Raw genomic sequence first — 17962 nt, 5'->3', positions numbered from 1 at the left:
TCCAGCCTGCTGGCTGGCTCTGCCCATTTCAAACTCAAGACTACAATATTGCCCATTACCTGAGCTTCCAGCCTGCAGGCTGACCCTACAAATTTCAGATTGGCCAGCCCCAAAAACCATGTAAACCAATTCCTTAAAATAACTGCTCCCTTTTCCTCCTCTCCTCTGTCCCCCTACCCACACACACATACTCTTTGTTGGTTCTGTTTCTCTGGAGAACCATGACTGATGCAAACAGGACCATACATCCTATCTTAGATGGAGCTAGAAGCACCTGGAGTCCACACCACAACGAATGCCAAGGCAAGCAGCTGGCAGAGAGGACACCTCCCAGAGCCAGAAAAGGCGAGTCTAAAGCCTGCAGAGGCTGGTGCTGATGGGAAGTGGGAAGTCCCTTATTCACCAGCAAGGGCCTGCAAAGCTCTGAGCTGGAGGCCCTGGAAAATGCAGACTGGGAGGGGAAGGCAGGGGATGGAGATGAGAACCAGGTGGGAAGTTCCTATTATGACCAGTTAAACTCTCTACCCATCCTACAAACCAGGAAGCAAACTGCCACCTCCCTGATTCTTAAAGATAAAAGGTTAAACGATGTGAGGCTCTGCACTTTGGAAAAGCAGGCAAGTAGAGCCCAGGGCTGAGAAACAAGACAGAAGCGAGGGTGAAGGCTTAGTCCGCAAGGTGACCTACAAGAACCCCAGCCTCCCCGCCCAGCTTCCAGAATGCCAGGTGCAGGTCCACCTGCCCAGAGCCTAGGGAGCCTCGGCTGGGGAAAGAAATAGCCTCAAAGAAAAGGCCAGATGCTAACACTTGGGGTCAACCAGTGAAAGCCCGGCTCACTCGCCATTCATCCTTCAGTGAAGCTTAATTAACGAGCTCGGCCCTGTTAGCTTAGTGCTTCCAGCTTAAATAAGAATCCCAGTAAGGTACATGACCATGGAACTTCAGATGGCCAGAGACAGAGAGAAGATTCTAAGAGGTTCCAGAGAGAGAAAGAAAAATAAAATCAAGGAAAGGAATGCTACAAGGCTTCTCTCAAACACTCTCTAAATGAGAATCCTGAGCCGAAGTGATTTTTCTACCTAGAATTCTGCATCCAGCAAAAGAATGGAAAAAAAAAAAAAAAAACTTCAAACATAAGTATCTCAAAACATTGTAGCTCATATATCCTCTCCTGGGAAATGATAGGAGAAAGTGCTTTTCCTCCCAAAGCTCTTCCTGTCCCCTCCTTGGAATTCCTAGTCCCCAGTTCTGGACCACTGTGGTTACGTAACTGGTATTCATCCTTGCCCTAAAGAGGACTTGGCCATGTCTGGCTGTCCTGCACCCTCCCGGACTACCAACCCCATACCTACAAGAGTTAATGCTCAAGAACATTTAGTTTCTATTCTTCTCTCTGAAAGCTATCCTCTTTCTGGAGTGTGAAATAATGCCCGATCAAAAAGCCCAAGACTGCAATGAAAGAAAATTCCCTTTTCAGAATATCCCTGCTTTAAAGCTATATTGCCTTTCTCTGCTTTAAATCCCAAGTTTCTGGGGGCACCCGGGCGGCTCAGTGGGTTGAGTGTCCGACTCTGGGTTTCGGCTCTGGTCATGACCTCAGGGTCATGAGATGAAGCCCTGCGTTAGGCTCTGCGCCCAGCAGGGAGCCTGCCTGAGATTCTCTCTCTCTCTCTCCCCCTCTGCTCCTCTCCCTGCTCATGCACACACACACACACTCTCTCTGTCCAAAATAAATCTTCAAAAACAATAAAAAAATAAATCCCAAGTTTCTGGTAACTTCTTGGTTTCTGGAGGAAACCACTTGCTCTTTGAAACTGTGACTCCATTTTTCCTACAAAGGAGGCCCAGGACTCCTTACGGAGCAAGTCGCACAAGATGGCCGTCAGAGGGCTGGATGCCACGTGAGCACGTTAGGAGAGAGCTGTTTGGCTGCTCCTGGTCAATTAAGCACAAGATCTTCTGTTTCCAAAAGAAACCAGTGTTGGTTCTTAGGTTCAAAGAAAACCAACTTCTCTGCAGGGTGGTATGTAGACATCGACTACCTTCCTGTCACTGGTTATCTACAAAGCAAGCCTGTGATTCTTGAGCATGAGGAATTCATCCTCAGAGATCCCGTGGCCCAGAACGCCTGTGTCCACTCACTCCCGCGCAACCTACAAAGCTGATCTGACTGAAGGGAGAAGGAGTGTGTGTATCACCCCGGGGGTCCACTAAGGTCATCCCTCCGGGGTCCAGCACCTCCTCCAGGAGCCAAGAGTCATGCCAACCACTTCCTGGTAGCCACAAAATCCAAACAACAGCCCTGATGGCTTTTCTAAGTGGATGTGGCAGCTCCCTGTAAGGCAATCACTGACCTGTCACAACAAAGAAAGAGAACAGATAAAAATACTCTCATCGAAGCCTAGAGGCTGGGTAGAATTCCATGTCTGCCAAGTAGTAAAAATCCATAACATTTTAAATAGTGTCTTAAGCAGAAGCTAGTAACAGCCTCTGTCCAAAAGCTGGTGGAGTACAGATGGGACATCAGCCATGCACTTGACGTGGCAGCTGGCAGGCAGCCCTCAGAAAACGCATCTGATAGGGAAGGTGTGCTTCCACAAGGAACCCTTCTGTGGGGCCTGGGCTCTACTCTTCAGGACCGGCAGTCTTCTGGGCTAAGTTACTCACACGACAGCTGTTTCTTTCCCGAGGTCAAATGCAGCACTGGACACTGAACTGTGCTAGTAGGTCTCAGTCAACCATCTAAAAGCCAGCATTCAGGGTTTCACTTCTTTCAGCTTTGAGCTTTGGAAGCCCCTTCAAGCTTGGCACCGAGCCTCTGGGAGGACAAAACATGCCCTAAGACAACAGAGAAATGCGGGAGCCCAGGAGTCTGAAATCAAGGTGTGGGCAGGGTCATGCTCCCTCTGAAGGCTCCAGGAGAGGATCCTTCCTTGCCCCTTCCAGCATATGGTGGCTCCACGTTCCTTGGCTTGTGACTGTACCATTCCGATCTCTACCCCCATCTTTACATGGTCTTCTCACCTATGTCTCTGTGTCTCAAATATTCTTATGTCTTTCTCTAATGGGGACATCTGCCATTGGATTTAGGGCCACCCTAAAACCGGGATGATCTCATCTTGAGGTCCTTAATTCAATTACACCTGGGAAGGTGATTCTCCAAATAAGGTCATGTTCACAGGTTCCGTGGGTTAGGACTAGGACATATCTTTAGGGGGAACATTATTCAACTCCCTGTAGTCCAACAAACCAGACAAGAATATGAGTTATTTATTTACATGAACATGGGATACTTCATTGTATTTCATCACGGTAAGCCCTGAGACACTATCAAGTTAAAGGCTGGTAGGAAGGTCAACTAAGTGTCCTTGAACAAGTTAGAGTCTGTCTGAGCTTCACTGTCCTTATGTGTGAAATGGGGATAACCCAACCTGGTAAGGCCATTGTACAGACTAACAGTCATTCACGTAGAGTGGCTGGCACCCCAATGTCTTGTTGATAGGGCTCCAGTCTCTAAAGGCTCCGAGAAAAATATTCAACAAACACGGCAGGAAAAGGCATCCAAAGACTCTTTGATCAAGCCACTTTCAGGAAATGTCTTACATACTTAGAAAAAACAGACAAGATTAAGGTAACAGGCCTGCCAATGGCTGATAATGTCACACCAGTGAGAAATCAAGGACTTCGGGTCCTAAGAACAGCCTCTCCCAAGTGGCCACCTGTGGCCACCGTTTTCCAATGATCCCAGGGTCACCAACCTAAATATACAGTGTGCCATTGCCTCTAGAGTCCCCAGAACACAAGCTGTGTCTTAGTTATCTCTGTGTCCCCAACACCTAGCACCACTGGCACCTCAGTCACTCAACAAACATTGCTGGAATGAACCAGGACACTCCGGAACCTCAGCTCTGGTTACAGACCACGATACGGGTACATCCTGCTGATTTAAAGCAGCATCCTGAGTACTTCACATACACAGTGACTACATTAGATGGGATAATACCCTACACGCCCTGGCACGGCAACTGCTCCAAATGTCAGTGACCAGCAGTGCTTATCTTAACCCTCACCCCAGCCGGAATGGAGGCATCATCGTTCCCATGGTACACCGCAGGCGCTGAGGAAAGAGTGGGTAAGTCACAGAGCTAAGACCTGGCAGAGCAGGGTCTGTCACTACAAAGACCTGTGTCCTCTCCACTACACACCCTACACCTGATCGTAATATTTAGTCTTGGCTATAAGGCTGGTCCCAGCTCGCATATCTATAACCAGACTACATAGTGAGGCGTGCACCCACACACGTGTGTGTATTGTGTGTGTATGTACATGTTCACACACACAGTACCATAACTGAAAGAATACGCCAGAGGGAACATGGAGCTGAAAAGCAAGTTCCCAGGGAACACGGTAAATTGCCTTGCCCTGTTAAGCTCCTGAATTGTACTGCCAAAGGGTCAAGTGTCCCACATCACGCTCCACTGAGCTCACAGAAGCAACGTATACAATGTCTTGTAAACTCTATAGAGCCTCATCCCCAGGTTTATTACTTCCTGTTGAATTCGTGTTTCTAAGCCTACAGCGAAAGAAACATGAAATGTGCTCAACACTCATGTCCCAGCACTTTCCTCTCCACTGAAACTCCCAAGGAAAGTGGTCAGGAGACATGACCAGGAATTAAAGGGCATTCCAGCCTCAGAACTTACAGGAGGAATGGATGCTGGGGAAGCTTTTGCGTCCCTCGGACACCAGGTCAGGGTCACCCGTGCAGTGCATTTCCGAGTTCATCACTCCATCTGGAAAGCAGCGGTAAAAGAAATCGGGGCGAGGTCTACAAAAGACACCATGGACATTTTCAATATAAAATGCTGCATCGCAAAGGAACCCCCAGCTGACCCCGCCTTTCCCTGCTGCCCCCAGCTCCTCCTCCTGCCGTCCACACCAGCGCTCCCCCCGCACCACTCCAGACTCCGTGATCTTGGGGAAAGCTCAGGTTTCGGGGTCAGAAAGCTCTGAGTTGGAACTCTCACGCTGCCACATACTCATTTGTGGACCTTGGGAAGGTCCCACAGCCTCCCCTAGCCTCAGCTTCCACATCTGTAAAAGGGGAGATGAATACCTGCCCCCAGGGGAGGTCATGAGGGCTGGAGGAGAGGACTAATGGGAGGCACCTAAGCACGGTGCCAGCGGAGAAGGTAGTTCCTGCCTCCAGCGACAGCTCCCAGACTCCAGGCTCCTCATGTCCCCACATCTTGAATTTGGATGGTCAGTCGCCCCTCTTCGAATAGCGGGTCTCACCTAACCTCACTGAGACCAAGGACCCAACAGCTCAGCTCCACGGTACAGAGCGCACGGCCATGTAGGCTGGCCTCCCTGGCCCAGGTCTGGGGACACAGACCTCACGGGGCATGGGCAGAAGTGGGGCCCAAGATCGAACCCCCTGCCGCAGGCACAGCTGCTACTTATGGAGCCATTACCAGGTACCACACACAGTGCCAAGCACGGCACTCCCATCGTATCACGTGGCTCTTATGCCAACTCTGGGACTTCCTTCATCTGACAGGTGTAAAAATGAAGGTTTAGAAAGATTACACTCCTGTCTAAGGTCACATCCAACCAGCAAGTGGAAAAGGCAAGCCTGCACCCCAGTGATTGGATTCCTGCACTGACACACTTCCCCCCGTGTTTTTCTGCCTTCCTCTGGTGAGGATTCTCACACAGATGAGTGATGGCCAATCCCTTCCCACTAATTCAGCTAATATTTGCTGAAGGCCAGCCATGGGCAAGGCTTTGCTGGTGCTGTAAACACACGGGCCCTTTTGTGCACATAGTGGGTCACACCAACTCTTTCCAGCTCTGAGATCTAGGCCTAATAATAATCTGTCAATATCAATAAAATATCAATGATCAGTATCAAAAAAAAATCTCTCAGAATTTCTGATGTACTCTCTCCCCCCTACACGGCTACTGTTTCTCCAAGTGTGGTTATTCACCTACTGAACCAAAACCCCCAGAGCAGACAAGGCCTGGGAACCAGCATTTTATCGGGGCCCCCAAGGCAATTCTTAACACAGCAAGGTGGGAGAACACCACCGCCCCACGGTCAGGCGCTGCCCAATTTGTAGCCACCTTCTGCCCCCTAGGTGCCTGGCTAGCACCCTCCCCCAGGCAGATAATCAGTAAATGCTGAGCTTCTGAGATGAGAGCTAACCTGTCCAAGGCCAACGGCCAAAGTCAGGCCTCAGATCCAGGTCTTTCTGACTGTTCATCTCTATGGAAACTAGCTCACTTCTGGAGCAGTCGAGGGAAAAGGCAAGATAAATGGAGAACAGAAATCATGTCCCGGGGGCAACCAGAAGTGTTCCTTAAGCCAAAGCTCAAACGCCAATCCACAGATGACCTTGAGAGTCTAAGCCACCCTTTGTTTCTTTCTGGAACTTACCTTCCCACTATTAACTTAATAGTGTTTGTGCAGACTCCATTCAGAGCAAGAGCCAAGGACACCGCTACAAAACAAAACCAACAGACAGAAGAATAACCAGCTGGCTCTCAAACCACAATCATCGCCATCAACGTTATCATCATCATCACTGTTACATCATCATACTATTCATTATGACTATGGACATATGAGCCAATAGTTTAAAAGACAGGGGGAAGTCTGAGTGGCTAGAGTAAAATACAATTAAGGCAAGACTTTGGAGAGTGGCTCATAAAATCCCAAGCTTCTAGGACACAAAATTTATCTCTTCTCCTTGACTAAAATTTTTAATACTGGAAAGGAAACTATCCATTATGTTTTGGCCTGATATGAACAGATTTAATACTACAGGATGTCGAGTTTCTTTCACATGTTCTTTACAAAACATAACTTTTTGATTTGTTTCTGGCAACTTCTCAAACATAATTCTAATCAGAGCAGCTGCTGGACTCCTTTAGAGTAGGACATTTCCGCTCCGCGATTATCTCTGTGTTGACCCACCACCTGCTGACAGCTCTCCCTTTGTTATCAAACAAATCACTTTCTGAGAAGGTAAAGAGTCCCAACACCTCCCTGGGTTCTGAGAAGGTTTGCCAAGGTGGTGCTTTTTGCCACCTGAGGCAATAGGAACTTCTGGACTACATTATTTAAAAATATAAAGCCTGGGGACTTTTTCTAAGTAGCTTGGAAGGACGTTGCTGGATAAAGTACAGATCATTCAAAGGGTACCTCACAAGTCTCTCCTATTTTATCAAAACTGCACAAAGGGTGAATCAATGTGATAGAAGGTCAAATGCCTTGCATAAAAACCTAGAGATGCCCCATTCCGATGCTTTGTTGAATAACAAAGCACGTGAGCTACCATTTCCTTTTGGCAGGCCATTAACTGTTCAACAGTAGCTGAGATTTATGTAAGAAAACAGAGGTGGAGAGATATTTCCAGGAAGGAGCTGCCTGGAGCAATGCATGGTCATTAAGGGAGACAAACATGTTCTCTGAACAGAAAGTACCGTGCAATGGCCGCCATCGTCACCAAGGGCACTGGCCACAGAGACCGATACAAAACCTATCTGTTTTTAACAAGTCATGAGAAGCAGAGAGAACAGAGGGGCCAGTTCAAATGAAAACCTTTGTCAAAAGGAAACTAATCACCTAAGCGCGAGATGGGCCACAATGGGCCCTATTTGAGTGAAGACGGATGGTGTGGGGAGAGCCAAGCAGGAGTCACAGCCCAGCACTGCCATTAACACACCAAGCAGGCAACTGGGACAGATAAATTGGAAACCAGTGTGTAGGAATTCAGAGAGATCTTCTGATACCATTCTGCATGCACAGACCCTTCCTTCTAAAATGCTCAGCCAGCTCTAAAATGCTCTAGCCAGCCCAGAGCCCCCCTGAGAGGTCTCCTTTGCAGAGAGGAGGGAAAATGCCCTGGGCTCTCTTCACTGCCATATTCTCCCCAGAGCCAGGACAATTAACAGGCTATGAGATCACCCGGCATGACTGGGGTCTTTTCCTGATAGAACTGCTTTGGCGGGCTCACGGCTGTGTTTTCCCAGCAGGGCCGGCCTCCTTCTGATCCTGGTCCTAGCATGGCCTTAGCACAGAGGAAGTCTCTGGGAACAAGCATCGCCAGCTGATCTCCCAATGCCCTTGGGGAACTTCACAGACTGCTACATCAATGCAGAACACCATACACATCCCCAGTCTCAGCACTGGGTTGGCTTTATTGTAGCAAAGAGCAGTTCTTTGAAAAGTTTCAAGTAACTGAGCTAGAAAACCTGTAGATGTGATGTAACTGCCAATAGCCGGCAACTTCACTCTCTGATCCAGAAGCCTGAAGGACACAGAAAACAATGGGGCTACTGGCCGACAACATTTAGGGTGAAAGTCCTCTCATCATTCTGGAAGTAAACCGAATGGATTATTTTCATCTGAATAGTACAACCCCTAGGGGACCGCTATGGGGAACTCTCACCGATAGCAGAGGGTAGGCTGGGACCAGATCAAGAGGCATGAAGGGCTGCCTGAGCAGGAAATCAACAGCCCAAATCAGGAACGCTTGTCGATTAACAATAACCCAGTGGGTCTCTTTCATAAGAGTCAAGCTGACAACATCCCACAGCACTGTGGGTTTGAGAGAACAGACAAACCAACAAACCAGGCTGTGTCCAATAAAGAAATTCAAAATAATGTGTCATGTGAGTTAGCCCACAAGTGGCCTGTAGGGAGAACACTACTGGTCATACACATCCCAGAGGTTAGAGAGCTGTTGTTGTTACTTTGTTTGTTGTTGAGAATTTGGAGCTGCAGGATTTCTGTAACAGAAGACTCTGTTGTATCGACTGGCTGTTCTGCAGCCGAAATTCCTAAAAGCAGGATGCTGCACGGGGCAAGCCTCTCCTGTCTCGTCTACAGCAGAAGCGTGAAGGTGGCCACTGTGGACGTGTAGGTAAGAGGCAGTCTTGGGATTCAGGGACCTGAGCACCAAATCACTCTCACTGAGAAAGTCCTGAATTCTAGATCACATTGGAAAGGCTACACCTGGTTTTCTGTCCTGACTTTTTAAAGATCAGTCCCTCACCCCCTACTTCTGAGGATTCCTAAAAGAAGTGATTTTAAAAAACAAAAAAGTCGTGTACAACAGGAGGCTCCCCAGGCAGGCTTTCATCTATTTAGGCAAACAGAACATCCAAAGACTCTACCCTTCTCTGTTAACATATACAAGGCAGGGTGTGGTGTGCAATTTTGAAATGTCATCTAAGGGAGACTTCATGGAAAATGAAAAAGTCTAGAGAAGTAACTTACTGCCACAACAACACCCAACTCCAACAGCTGACAGTAAATTATAACCATAACCACAAACGACCAGAGACTCGTGACTGTTGTGAATGAGTCGAGCCAGAGGGTCTGCCTGGGAAGTCTCATCTATGAGACGAAGAGCTACTTGGAGGTGGGTCCTGAAGATGATGGTTCTACGGGTGTGGGCCAGGAGCAACCACCCCTGCAAGCCCAAACCTCATAGAAACCAAAGGCAAGGGCAGGATTAGGCAGGATGTGTGACGGGAAGAGGGAAGGCATATTATAGAGAGGAGTGTGTCTCCAGCCCCGCTGGCCCAGCTCCCAACTCCAATCCCCACGAAGTTCTTCTGTCCATTCTCCCCCCATTCTTGGGTATTTGTGAGATTGCTCATACAGTCCTATAACTAACCCCTAATTTATATGAGCTAATTGGAGAGTGATTCTGTTCTGTTCAGTTAGAGCCCAACCAAAGCCTGGTTATGTAAGAAATATTCCCTGTTCTGCTTCAGAGAACAAATCCCCTTTGCTGCTCTGCATACCCCAGTTGTTACCCTTACCACCCCCACTCCTGTACCAAGAAAAGAGAAGACCATATTTTGCTACATTTCCATTTCCTCAAAGCCCAGTAATTTACAAACATACTCTTGGAGGTGGGAAATCTCATTTTTCAGATATATCTAACTGAATGAATGGTAAGTCTATACAATATACCAAAAGTGGTTTATGTGAGGGTTTGGATAGTTTTTATTGGGATATCAAAAAAATAAACATAATTCAGTACTTCTAATGATCAGAAAGCTGAAAACTTGACTATTGGATAGTTTATTTTGGTTACTAAGCAAGTGAATTAGCTTTGTTTTCTCTTAATACTGTCATTTACTCAGTCATTTAACTAATATGAAGATCATAAAAATGTTTTTATCTTATTTTTTAAAAATATTTTTTCTTTAAGACTTTATTTATTTGACAGAGAGAAATACAGTGAGAGAGGGAACACAAGCAGGGGGAATGGGAGAGGGAGAAAGAGGCTTCCCGCTAAGCAGGGAGCCCAAGGACCCTGGGATCATGACCTGAGCCAAAGGCAGAAGCTTAGGGACTGAGCCACCCAGGCGTCCCTGGTTTTTTTCTTAAAAATGTCAAGCTCTTGTCATAGGCAGCTATGGCTTAGCTTGGAGAGAATTTCTAACAACGGTATCATAGTCAATGGCAAAGATTGTGGCACTCTTTATACAGTAACAACTGCTTAACTGCCAAAATGTCTCCCCCAAAAAATGAGCTATGGAGTTTATTTCCAATTTCTATTCTATTTTACATCTGCTTTTGACCTGTGTGCCTCTAGCCAATGATGACTGGTCAAGAAGTCTATGGTTGATTTCTGAATTGCCCGTAATATAGACTTATTCGCCACAGACGTGGGATTGGACAGTCAATGGCAACAGTTTCAGATTCTCTTTGCTTCATGGCTGAGAGCTACCCTGCTGCGGTGTCTGAGCAGCACAGAGCTCGGAGGTACACTTGGACATTCACATTCAGCACAATGGACAGTGACAAGGCTGCAGCTGAAGGTAAGATGCTCACTTTTGTGCACTGGCTTTTCTTAGGGTTAAAAGTTTATCTTTCCTTATTTCTCCCAAGCTTAATTTGACCAAGAGAAAAATCAGTTGGGTGCAACAGAGATTTTTAAAATCTACTGATCTAATTAAGTCCAGCCCCATCCCCTAGAGCAGGAACTGTGAATACTCTACCTAAGAAGGCTTCCTTAATTTCAGTCTTGTCTGTTCGCCGGATAATTTTCACCACACAAATAACAGCCAGGGGTGTGAGGAAAGAAATTGCCTGGAAAAAAAATAACAAATAATCCCTTATGAGGACAGCAGTTTGTTATCAGAGGGCTGACTGATAATTAGTTCAAGTTAGTTTCATTCAGACTCACTAGTTGAATGATCTTACTGAACTCCTGACCTCAAACAAAGAAAGAGGATTTATATCTAAACTTAGAGACTCTGAAGACTTAAAAAAAAAAAATTGGAGATCTGATTGTGGGTTATAATTGATTTGTAATTGCTGGAAGCCATGTTTAAAGTGGTGGCTTTTTAAACAGAAATGCACAGCCTATAATCATGATGACTCAGCTTTGCCAGCAACCCCCTCACATCCTCCCCAGCAGAACGGTGCAAGAACCCTTGGCCTCACATCCCCAGCTCTCTGGCAACATGGGAGTACGGTGGATTTGCTTACAGTCAATTCATCCATTTCATCCATTTCTTTGGTGTTCTTTTGTTGAATTTCATTTCCTCCTCAAAGCAGAGTTTAATCCTTTTGCTTGCCACCTCTCTTCCTTTCCTCCCTCACCTTCCCTCCCCTGGCCCAAAGCACACAAAAGTGCAATAAGTGTTTAATGAATCAAGCTGGTTGAATTCAGATGCAAGCAGCACTCATTACAGAACCCTCTATGAGGCAGGAACTGTGTTTGGGTAGCATCAGGTACTGGCATCTCTTAAATCCTCATGATGACTCTGTGAGTGTCTTTGCAGGTTTGGGGACTCAATCATGTGCCCAAGGACATAAAGCTGGTGAGTAGCAAGGCTAGGCTTTGGAGATCAGGTTTTCTGCCTGCCATATCTAGCCTTTATTCAGCATTCTACAGTTAGTAAGTCGTTTTTGACATTCCAACAACCAAGAAAAAGGTATTTCAATTACATCTTTATGACTATAACATCTCAGGATAACAGTATCAGAAGGGACTCGATATCTTGCAAATCCACAACTGGCCTAATAGCGGCAGGAAGGGTGGGGTATGGTAACCAATGCTCACACTTTTGGAAATCTCCACCTGTACTCAAATGCAATGTCACTTTGTGGAAAGGGGCTTTCTAATCAGACTAAGGCACCGCTGGGAGACACTTTTCTGTTATAAAAACAGAAATCACCCAAATGAACACAGTCTTTCAAAATGACTGGAGATGTGATACACACTTGCTACAACCAGATTGCCAGAGCTCAGCACATCCTGGGGTCTCCTCTTCGGGAACTGTCTTTGGAGGCAGTTCATGAGACATGAGAAAAGCCCTCTCCTTACTGGCCAGTCTCTTTCCCACCACAATGGTAGTCACCAGCTTGCTGAGCCTCCTGATCAGCTGTGGCCCTAAATGAATCGGCTGTTTAAACACCAAATGGGCAAGTCCTATCACCATGGAGGGTATTTGGAAGAATGCAAGTCAAAGGGCAGCTTTAGAAGAGGAGATTCAGAAATGAAGCGGAAAATTTCCCCCAAAGGCAAATGGAAAAGACAAGACTCACTTGAGAATTAATAGTTCTGGCAAACACGGGCAAGCTCCCCTGAGTGCCTCGGTGGCTCTCACCCTTAAAGAACAGTCAGGCTTGTTACAATGCTGAGTCCCTCAAGTATACTCACAGGACATGTCTGGCAATCGACACTTCGTAACAAGCATCTCAAATGATGCTGTTGCTGGTGACTGAGAAACACTGCGTCAGAGTTTTGAATTACACATTCAGTGGTGGAAGAGTGATGACTGAAGCCCTTGCTTGCTGACGTCCAAAGTTATGGTTAAGGTCAAAAAGCCCCCACCTCCTTGTTTCCTCTTGCCTCAGGCATGCAAAGCAGGCCGCACACTCCCAAACAGGGGAAAGCAGCTCACTGAGCAGTGAACAGCTTGGCAATGACCTCACTGACAGTCAAAGATGAGAACAAGTGTGACTGAAGGAAACATTCCAAGGCAATCCCAGATGACGTACTCTAAGGCTAGAGTGAATAAAACCCCAGAAAAGATATAAATTGGCAAGACTTTCCCTACCTCGGAGGCTGCCTATAGGAGATCGCGAGCAGGAATATACCAGCCAAGAGGGGACAGAGACACCACAGGGGAGACTGACAGCTCCAGGCCCATGAAGAGGGGCTGGAGAAGGCACTACGGCTACCCAGTGGCTCCAGGCTGCAGCTTAGTGGCCGAGGGGGTCTCCCTGAGCATTGCTCCCTGCCCCAGCTCCCCTGCTTCCACCAGATCCTCACTCTGATGGCCCAACCAGACTGCACTTCATTTCACCCATTCTAGGAATTCCTAGGTAGATTCATGTTGGTTTCTCTTCTAGAAGCACTGACAAACAGCTTCCTGGGCCAGTGCTAGGCACCCAGAAGGGCCAGGGCTCCCCAGCTCATGAGATCCCCGAGAGGGAATCCCTCAGACGAAGCTCCCACTCAGAAGGCTGCAGAAATCTCTGTGCATGACCGCGCGCCCGTCTTTCTCCCCTGCCATCATCCTAACGATGTTTGGGCTCCAGTCCCAATTCTTCTTCCCGAATACATAGCTGTCGTATCCTCAGACAGCATGGTCTTCAACTCAGCACAGACAGAGACATATTTACATTGACCAGGTGCTCTCCTTTTTACTAATATTTTCCAACTAGAAGACAGGAGTTAAGAGATTAGCCCCAGAAGCCAACACATTAGGAAAACAACTTCCTTCTGGGCAAAAGCACCTCTGAACTGAATAAAAAAGAAATGAATCCTCCTTTCACCTGACAAACCAGATTGAATTACACCCGGTGTACCCCCCGCCCCGCACAAATCCCACAAAGCGTTCAGAGGCCGCTTTTCTGCCACCCGAGCCCATGAGTGGAAGATGGACACTGAGACAGGGAGGTGGGGAATGATTACTTCTACTTCCAAACAGATGTGGAGATGGAGGGCAAAAGGGGGCAAGAAAATTTCCCTGGTACAGTTCTCCCTCAGGTTAGTCTTTCCATGGCTTCAAAATTCTTTTGAAAATCCTGGGAATGAGCCCAGTGGAAAGACAGTGAATGGTTAGTGCTTATTAAATGGGACCTGAGAGAGAACAGAACAACCAGCCAATCATTGCTGCGGGATGCAGGGGACAGAGGGAACTCTCTTCAGGCTTGAGTTTCCCTCACTAGTTATGAGAATGGGGCTGCTCAGTATACGTACATAAGTCAGATAACCGGGCTAACGTGCTCTGAAAACTTACGAAAGGCCATGGTCTGTTCTAGGCACCTGAGGCAAATATATACACTAATACATCCTTACTTGATGGATAGGAAGCTAAGGCACAGAGAGGTTAAACAACCTGCTGAAAGCCACACAGCTAATAAGTGGTAAAGTGAAGATTTGTACCTAGACTGTTTAAATGAAGATCTGTGCTTTTATTTTTTTAATGTTAAAAATAAGTCAGAGTTTTTTGGTTTTTTTTTTTTTAAGATTTTATTTATATATTTGACACAGAAAAAGTGAGAAAGGGAACACAAGCTGGGGGCATAGGAGAGGGAGAAGCGGGCTTCCCACTGAGCATGGAGCCTGACGAGGGGCTTGATCCCAGGACCCTGGGATCACTACCTGAGCCAAAGTCAGACACTTAATGACTGAGCCACCAAGGCACCCCTAAGCTCTGTGCTTTGAACCATGGTGTTATAGAAGTTCTCACCTTAGAAGTAAGAAGCATTAATAAAACATGGTAAATGCCATTTCTCTAGAAATGGAGGAGGAAGTAAGTGGCTCATGTCCAGGAACATAGTAGATAAGCCACAGAAATGTCAGTGGCAGGTTTCACAGATTAAGCACCTACTACATGTGAGGGGCTCCTACTTTGTTGGGGGAAACATTATTCTTGCACAGCCCACACAACTTAGACCTCTGAGCGATAAGTGAATTCCCGAAGGCACGCACATGGTGGGCCTAGGAAACCCCCAACCTGGGCTGCCATGCTGCCTGGGCTGGAGTCTTGAATCACAGGGATCGCCTAAGCCCAAATGCCTCATCTTGGCATGAGATGAGAAAACTGAGGCTGAGGTCATTCTTGCATTAAGAAACATTTTGTAGTCTACGGACTGAGCGTGCCCTGAATGTGCCCAATCTCGTCTGATCTCGAAAGCTAAGCAGGGTCAGGCCTGGTTAGTACTTGGAGACCGCCTGGGAATACTGGGTGCTATAGGCTTTTTCAAAAAAAAAAAAAAAAAAATTGTAAGCTACTGATTAATTGTACTCCACACAGCCCACATGTCAAAATAACATATAAATCATCAGGCAGGATCTGGTACGCAGCTGGTTTTGCATGATGCTATGCACCGGGCTTAGAAGCCAGAGCTCTGCAGAGGGAAAAGTAGTGAACAGACCCAGATTAAGGAAAGCCAGGTTCAAGCTCCAGCCCTGACACTTAACAGCTTTCTGACCATGAGCAAGTCACTCTACCTCTTCCCCTCCGAGTCTTCGTTTCCTCATCCATAAGATGGGGTATAATGACGTCCATAACAAATATTGTCGCTAAGATTTGAATTCACCAGCAGTTACTGAATGCTGCTTATGCCCCAGACACTAAGCAAAGTGCTGTAAGTCTATCACCTCATTTGATGCTCTCAGCACCATAGGAGGGAGAGGCAAATGTTACTAAAGCCCCTTTCTATAGACAAGGAAACTGAGGCACTAAGAGGGGAGGTCATTCTCCCAAGCCACAAAGCTACAAAGTTGATCTCAGGCCATCCACTCTGGAAGCTGCCCACCCAGAGAGTCCCGCAGAGTTAGCCTCCGGTGAATGCTGGCTGTTGACTACAATGTCATTATTTCCCAGGGAAAACTGAACAAATGACCCAAACCAGTAAAGAAGAACCAGGATCCTGAGACCAGACATTTGGGAACAAAGCGTTTTAAGTTCCAGCCCACTATTCCCTTAGGTCTGAGCAGTCAGGGAGGAGGTCAGGGACAGAGAAGAGCCTCATCTGCCTGGGCTCCCTGCCATCCCCTACGGGACCGACATCTCCACCAAGGACCTGCCTGTGCATCGGCCAATGAAACCAACCCAGGAAGTGCTGTCAGTCCCCACCCAGGGTGCTGATGCGAGGCACAGTGCGGCTAAGATGCTTCTGGAAAATGACAAAGCCGGACTAGCACATCTGAAGTGGGAGGGGCATAAGTATATCAAGAACTTTTAACAACCAAAGGGGTCAAAGCCAGAGTGCCCTGATGTTAGATGTTTGCTGGAGAAGAGCTTGTCACTGGGGTTCATTCATATCAAACAATGGGTGCAAAGTGCCTTAATTTCTGGCTTTTGACAGAAAGGTGTGCTGAAAAGTGCTTATAGAGACAACTCAGGACGAGCAGTGCAGACAGCTGAAAGGGCCTGCTGTGGGTAAACAATGACAGCCCATTGCAGAGAAAAGAGCTGTCTAAGATTTAACCAAAAAGTCTAAAAATCAAACTGTCTATCACGAGCCAGTTTTGTCTCTTTTCCTTCCCTCCTCCCTGCAAAATTGACTTTCCGTCTTCCTCAGAAGCATCCTCTACTAAAATAGGAAACCCTGTTATCATATCAACACCATGTCAGTAACATCCTACAGAAGTAAATCTTCTGGACCCATTGTGGCCAGGACAAAGGAGAGGTCTTGGGTAGACTTGATTTTTTAAGCTAAGGAGAGCAACTGGGAACACTGATCATTCCTTCAACTCATTACCTGAGTTCACCTGTTCCCGAGCTTGGCTGTGACCATCCAAAATCACGTCTGTGTCCCCCATGAGACAAGGAACCGTCTAATGTTCAGCAGTGCTCCTCCAGCACCCAGCACCATGCTTGGCTCAGGCAGGTGCTTTGTAACTGTTGGTCGAATTAAGTAATAATTAACTGACCTGAAGCTGTCCAGAGTCTGCTTCTCTCCCTGCCTTCCTCTGTCCCCTTTACACACAGATACACTAAACACACTCCTGTTCACTGCACCCACATGGCCCCTGCTCTCCCATGTCTGTGCCTTTACACACCAGCTCTTTTATGTGCAGTCTGCTACTCACCACCTCTCCACATCCCCCGAGTCCTCACGGAGACATCACAGCTGAATGGTTCTGTGAGGGTCTGCCCTCAGGCAGCTGGCATTCAGATCCGGGTGATTGTATAACCTTGGACAAGTTGCTAAATCTCACTGCAGTTTCATTTTCTCCATTGAAATTATGGGATTACAAAAGTGCTGACCTCAACAGATGGTGAGAAGATTATCTGAGATGCCACTGCAAAGTGGCAAGCACAATTTCTGTATTAAAGAGATGTTAGATGTTGTTATTACTGCCATGATGATGATGATGATGGTAGTGGTGGTGATGATGGTAGTGGTGATGATGGTAGTGGTGGTGATCATGGTAGTGGTGATGATGGTGGTGGTGATGATGTTGATGGTGACGATGGTGGTGGTGATGATGGGGTGATGACGATGATGGTGGTGATGATGGGGTGATGGTGATGATGTTGATGGTGACGATGATGGTGGTGATGATGGGGTGATGGTGATGATGATAGTGATGAGGTAATGATGGTGGTGGTGATGGTGGTGATGATATGGGTAAGGGTAATGATGAGGCTCCATATAAGTTTGCCTGAGCCTCTCGCCCTTTCTAAATTCTGTTTTTCTTTAGAGTGCAATCTCCCCCAGGATACCCTCTAAGGATATCCCTAAAGAAACCCCCCATTCCGAGTTCTCATTTGACTTCCCATCACCTGAAGCTCCTATGGCTTTCCGTACCCACAGCAGGTTCCTGGAAGTGTTCCCTGAACGTACAAAGACATAACTACTAAGACAGCAACAAAAAGTATACTAAAAAGCAAAATCCAGCACAAAGTCTTCCTACACCAAAAAGAAGATTTCCAAACATGATATGATAAATGCCACACACTC

General features: G+C 46.9%; 1 protein-coding gene across 1 annotated transcript in view; it reads right to left on the bottom strand.

Annotated features, from left to right (window-relative positions):
* The window catches only part of LOC111145185 (phospholipid phosphatase 4), a 114670-nt gene that overhangs the window by 52457 nt on the left and 44251 nt on the right, over positions 1-17962 (bottom strand). The window contains exons 3-5 of the mRNA XM_022499904.1: positions 11026-11116; positions 6440-6503; positions 4704-4828 (exon numbers count right to left, since the gene is read on the bottom strand). Of these exons, the coding sequence (XP_022355612.1) occupies positions 4704-4828; positions 6440-6503; positions 11026-11116 (280 nt within the window). The remainder of the gene's footprint in view (positions 1-4703; positions 4829-6439; positions 6504-11025; positions 11117-17962) is intronic.

This window comes from Enhydra lutris, unplaced genomic scaffold (genome assembly GCF_002288905.1).
Source record: "Enhydra lutris kenyoni isolate GAN:26980312 unplaced genomic scaffold, ASM228890v2 scaffoldscaffold12, whole genome shotgun sequence".
Taxonomy (NCBI): Eukaryota; Metazoa; Chordata; class Mammalia; order Carnivora; family Mustelidae; genus Enhydra; species Enhydra lutris.
The sequence above is the reverse complement of the archived record's forward strand: the minus strand, read 5'-3'. Positions and strand labels throughout refer to the sequence as shown.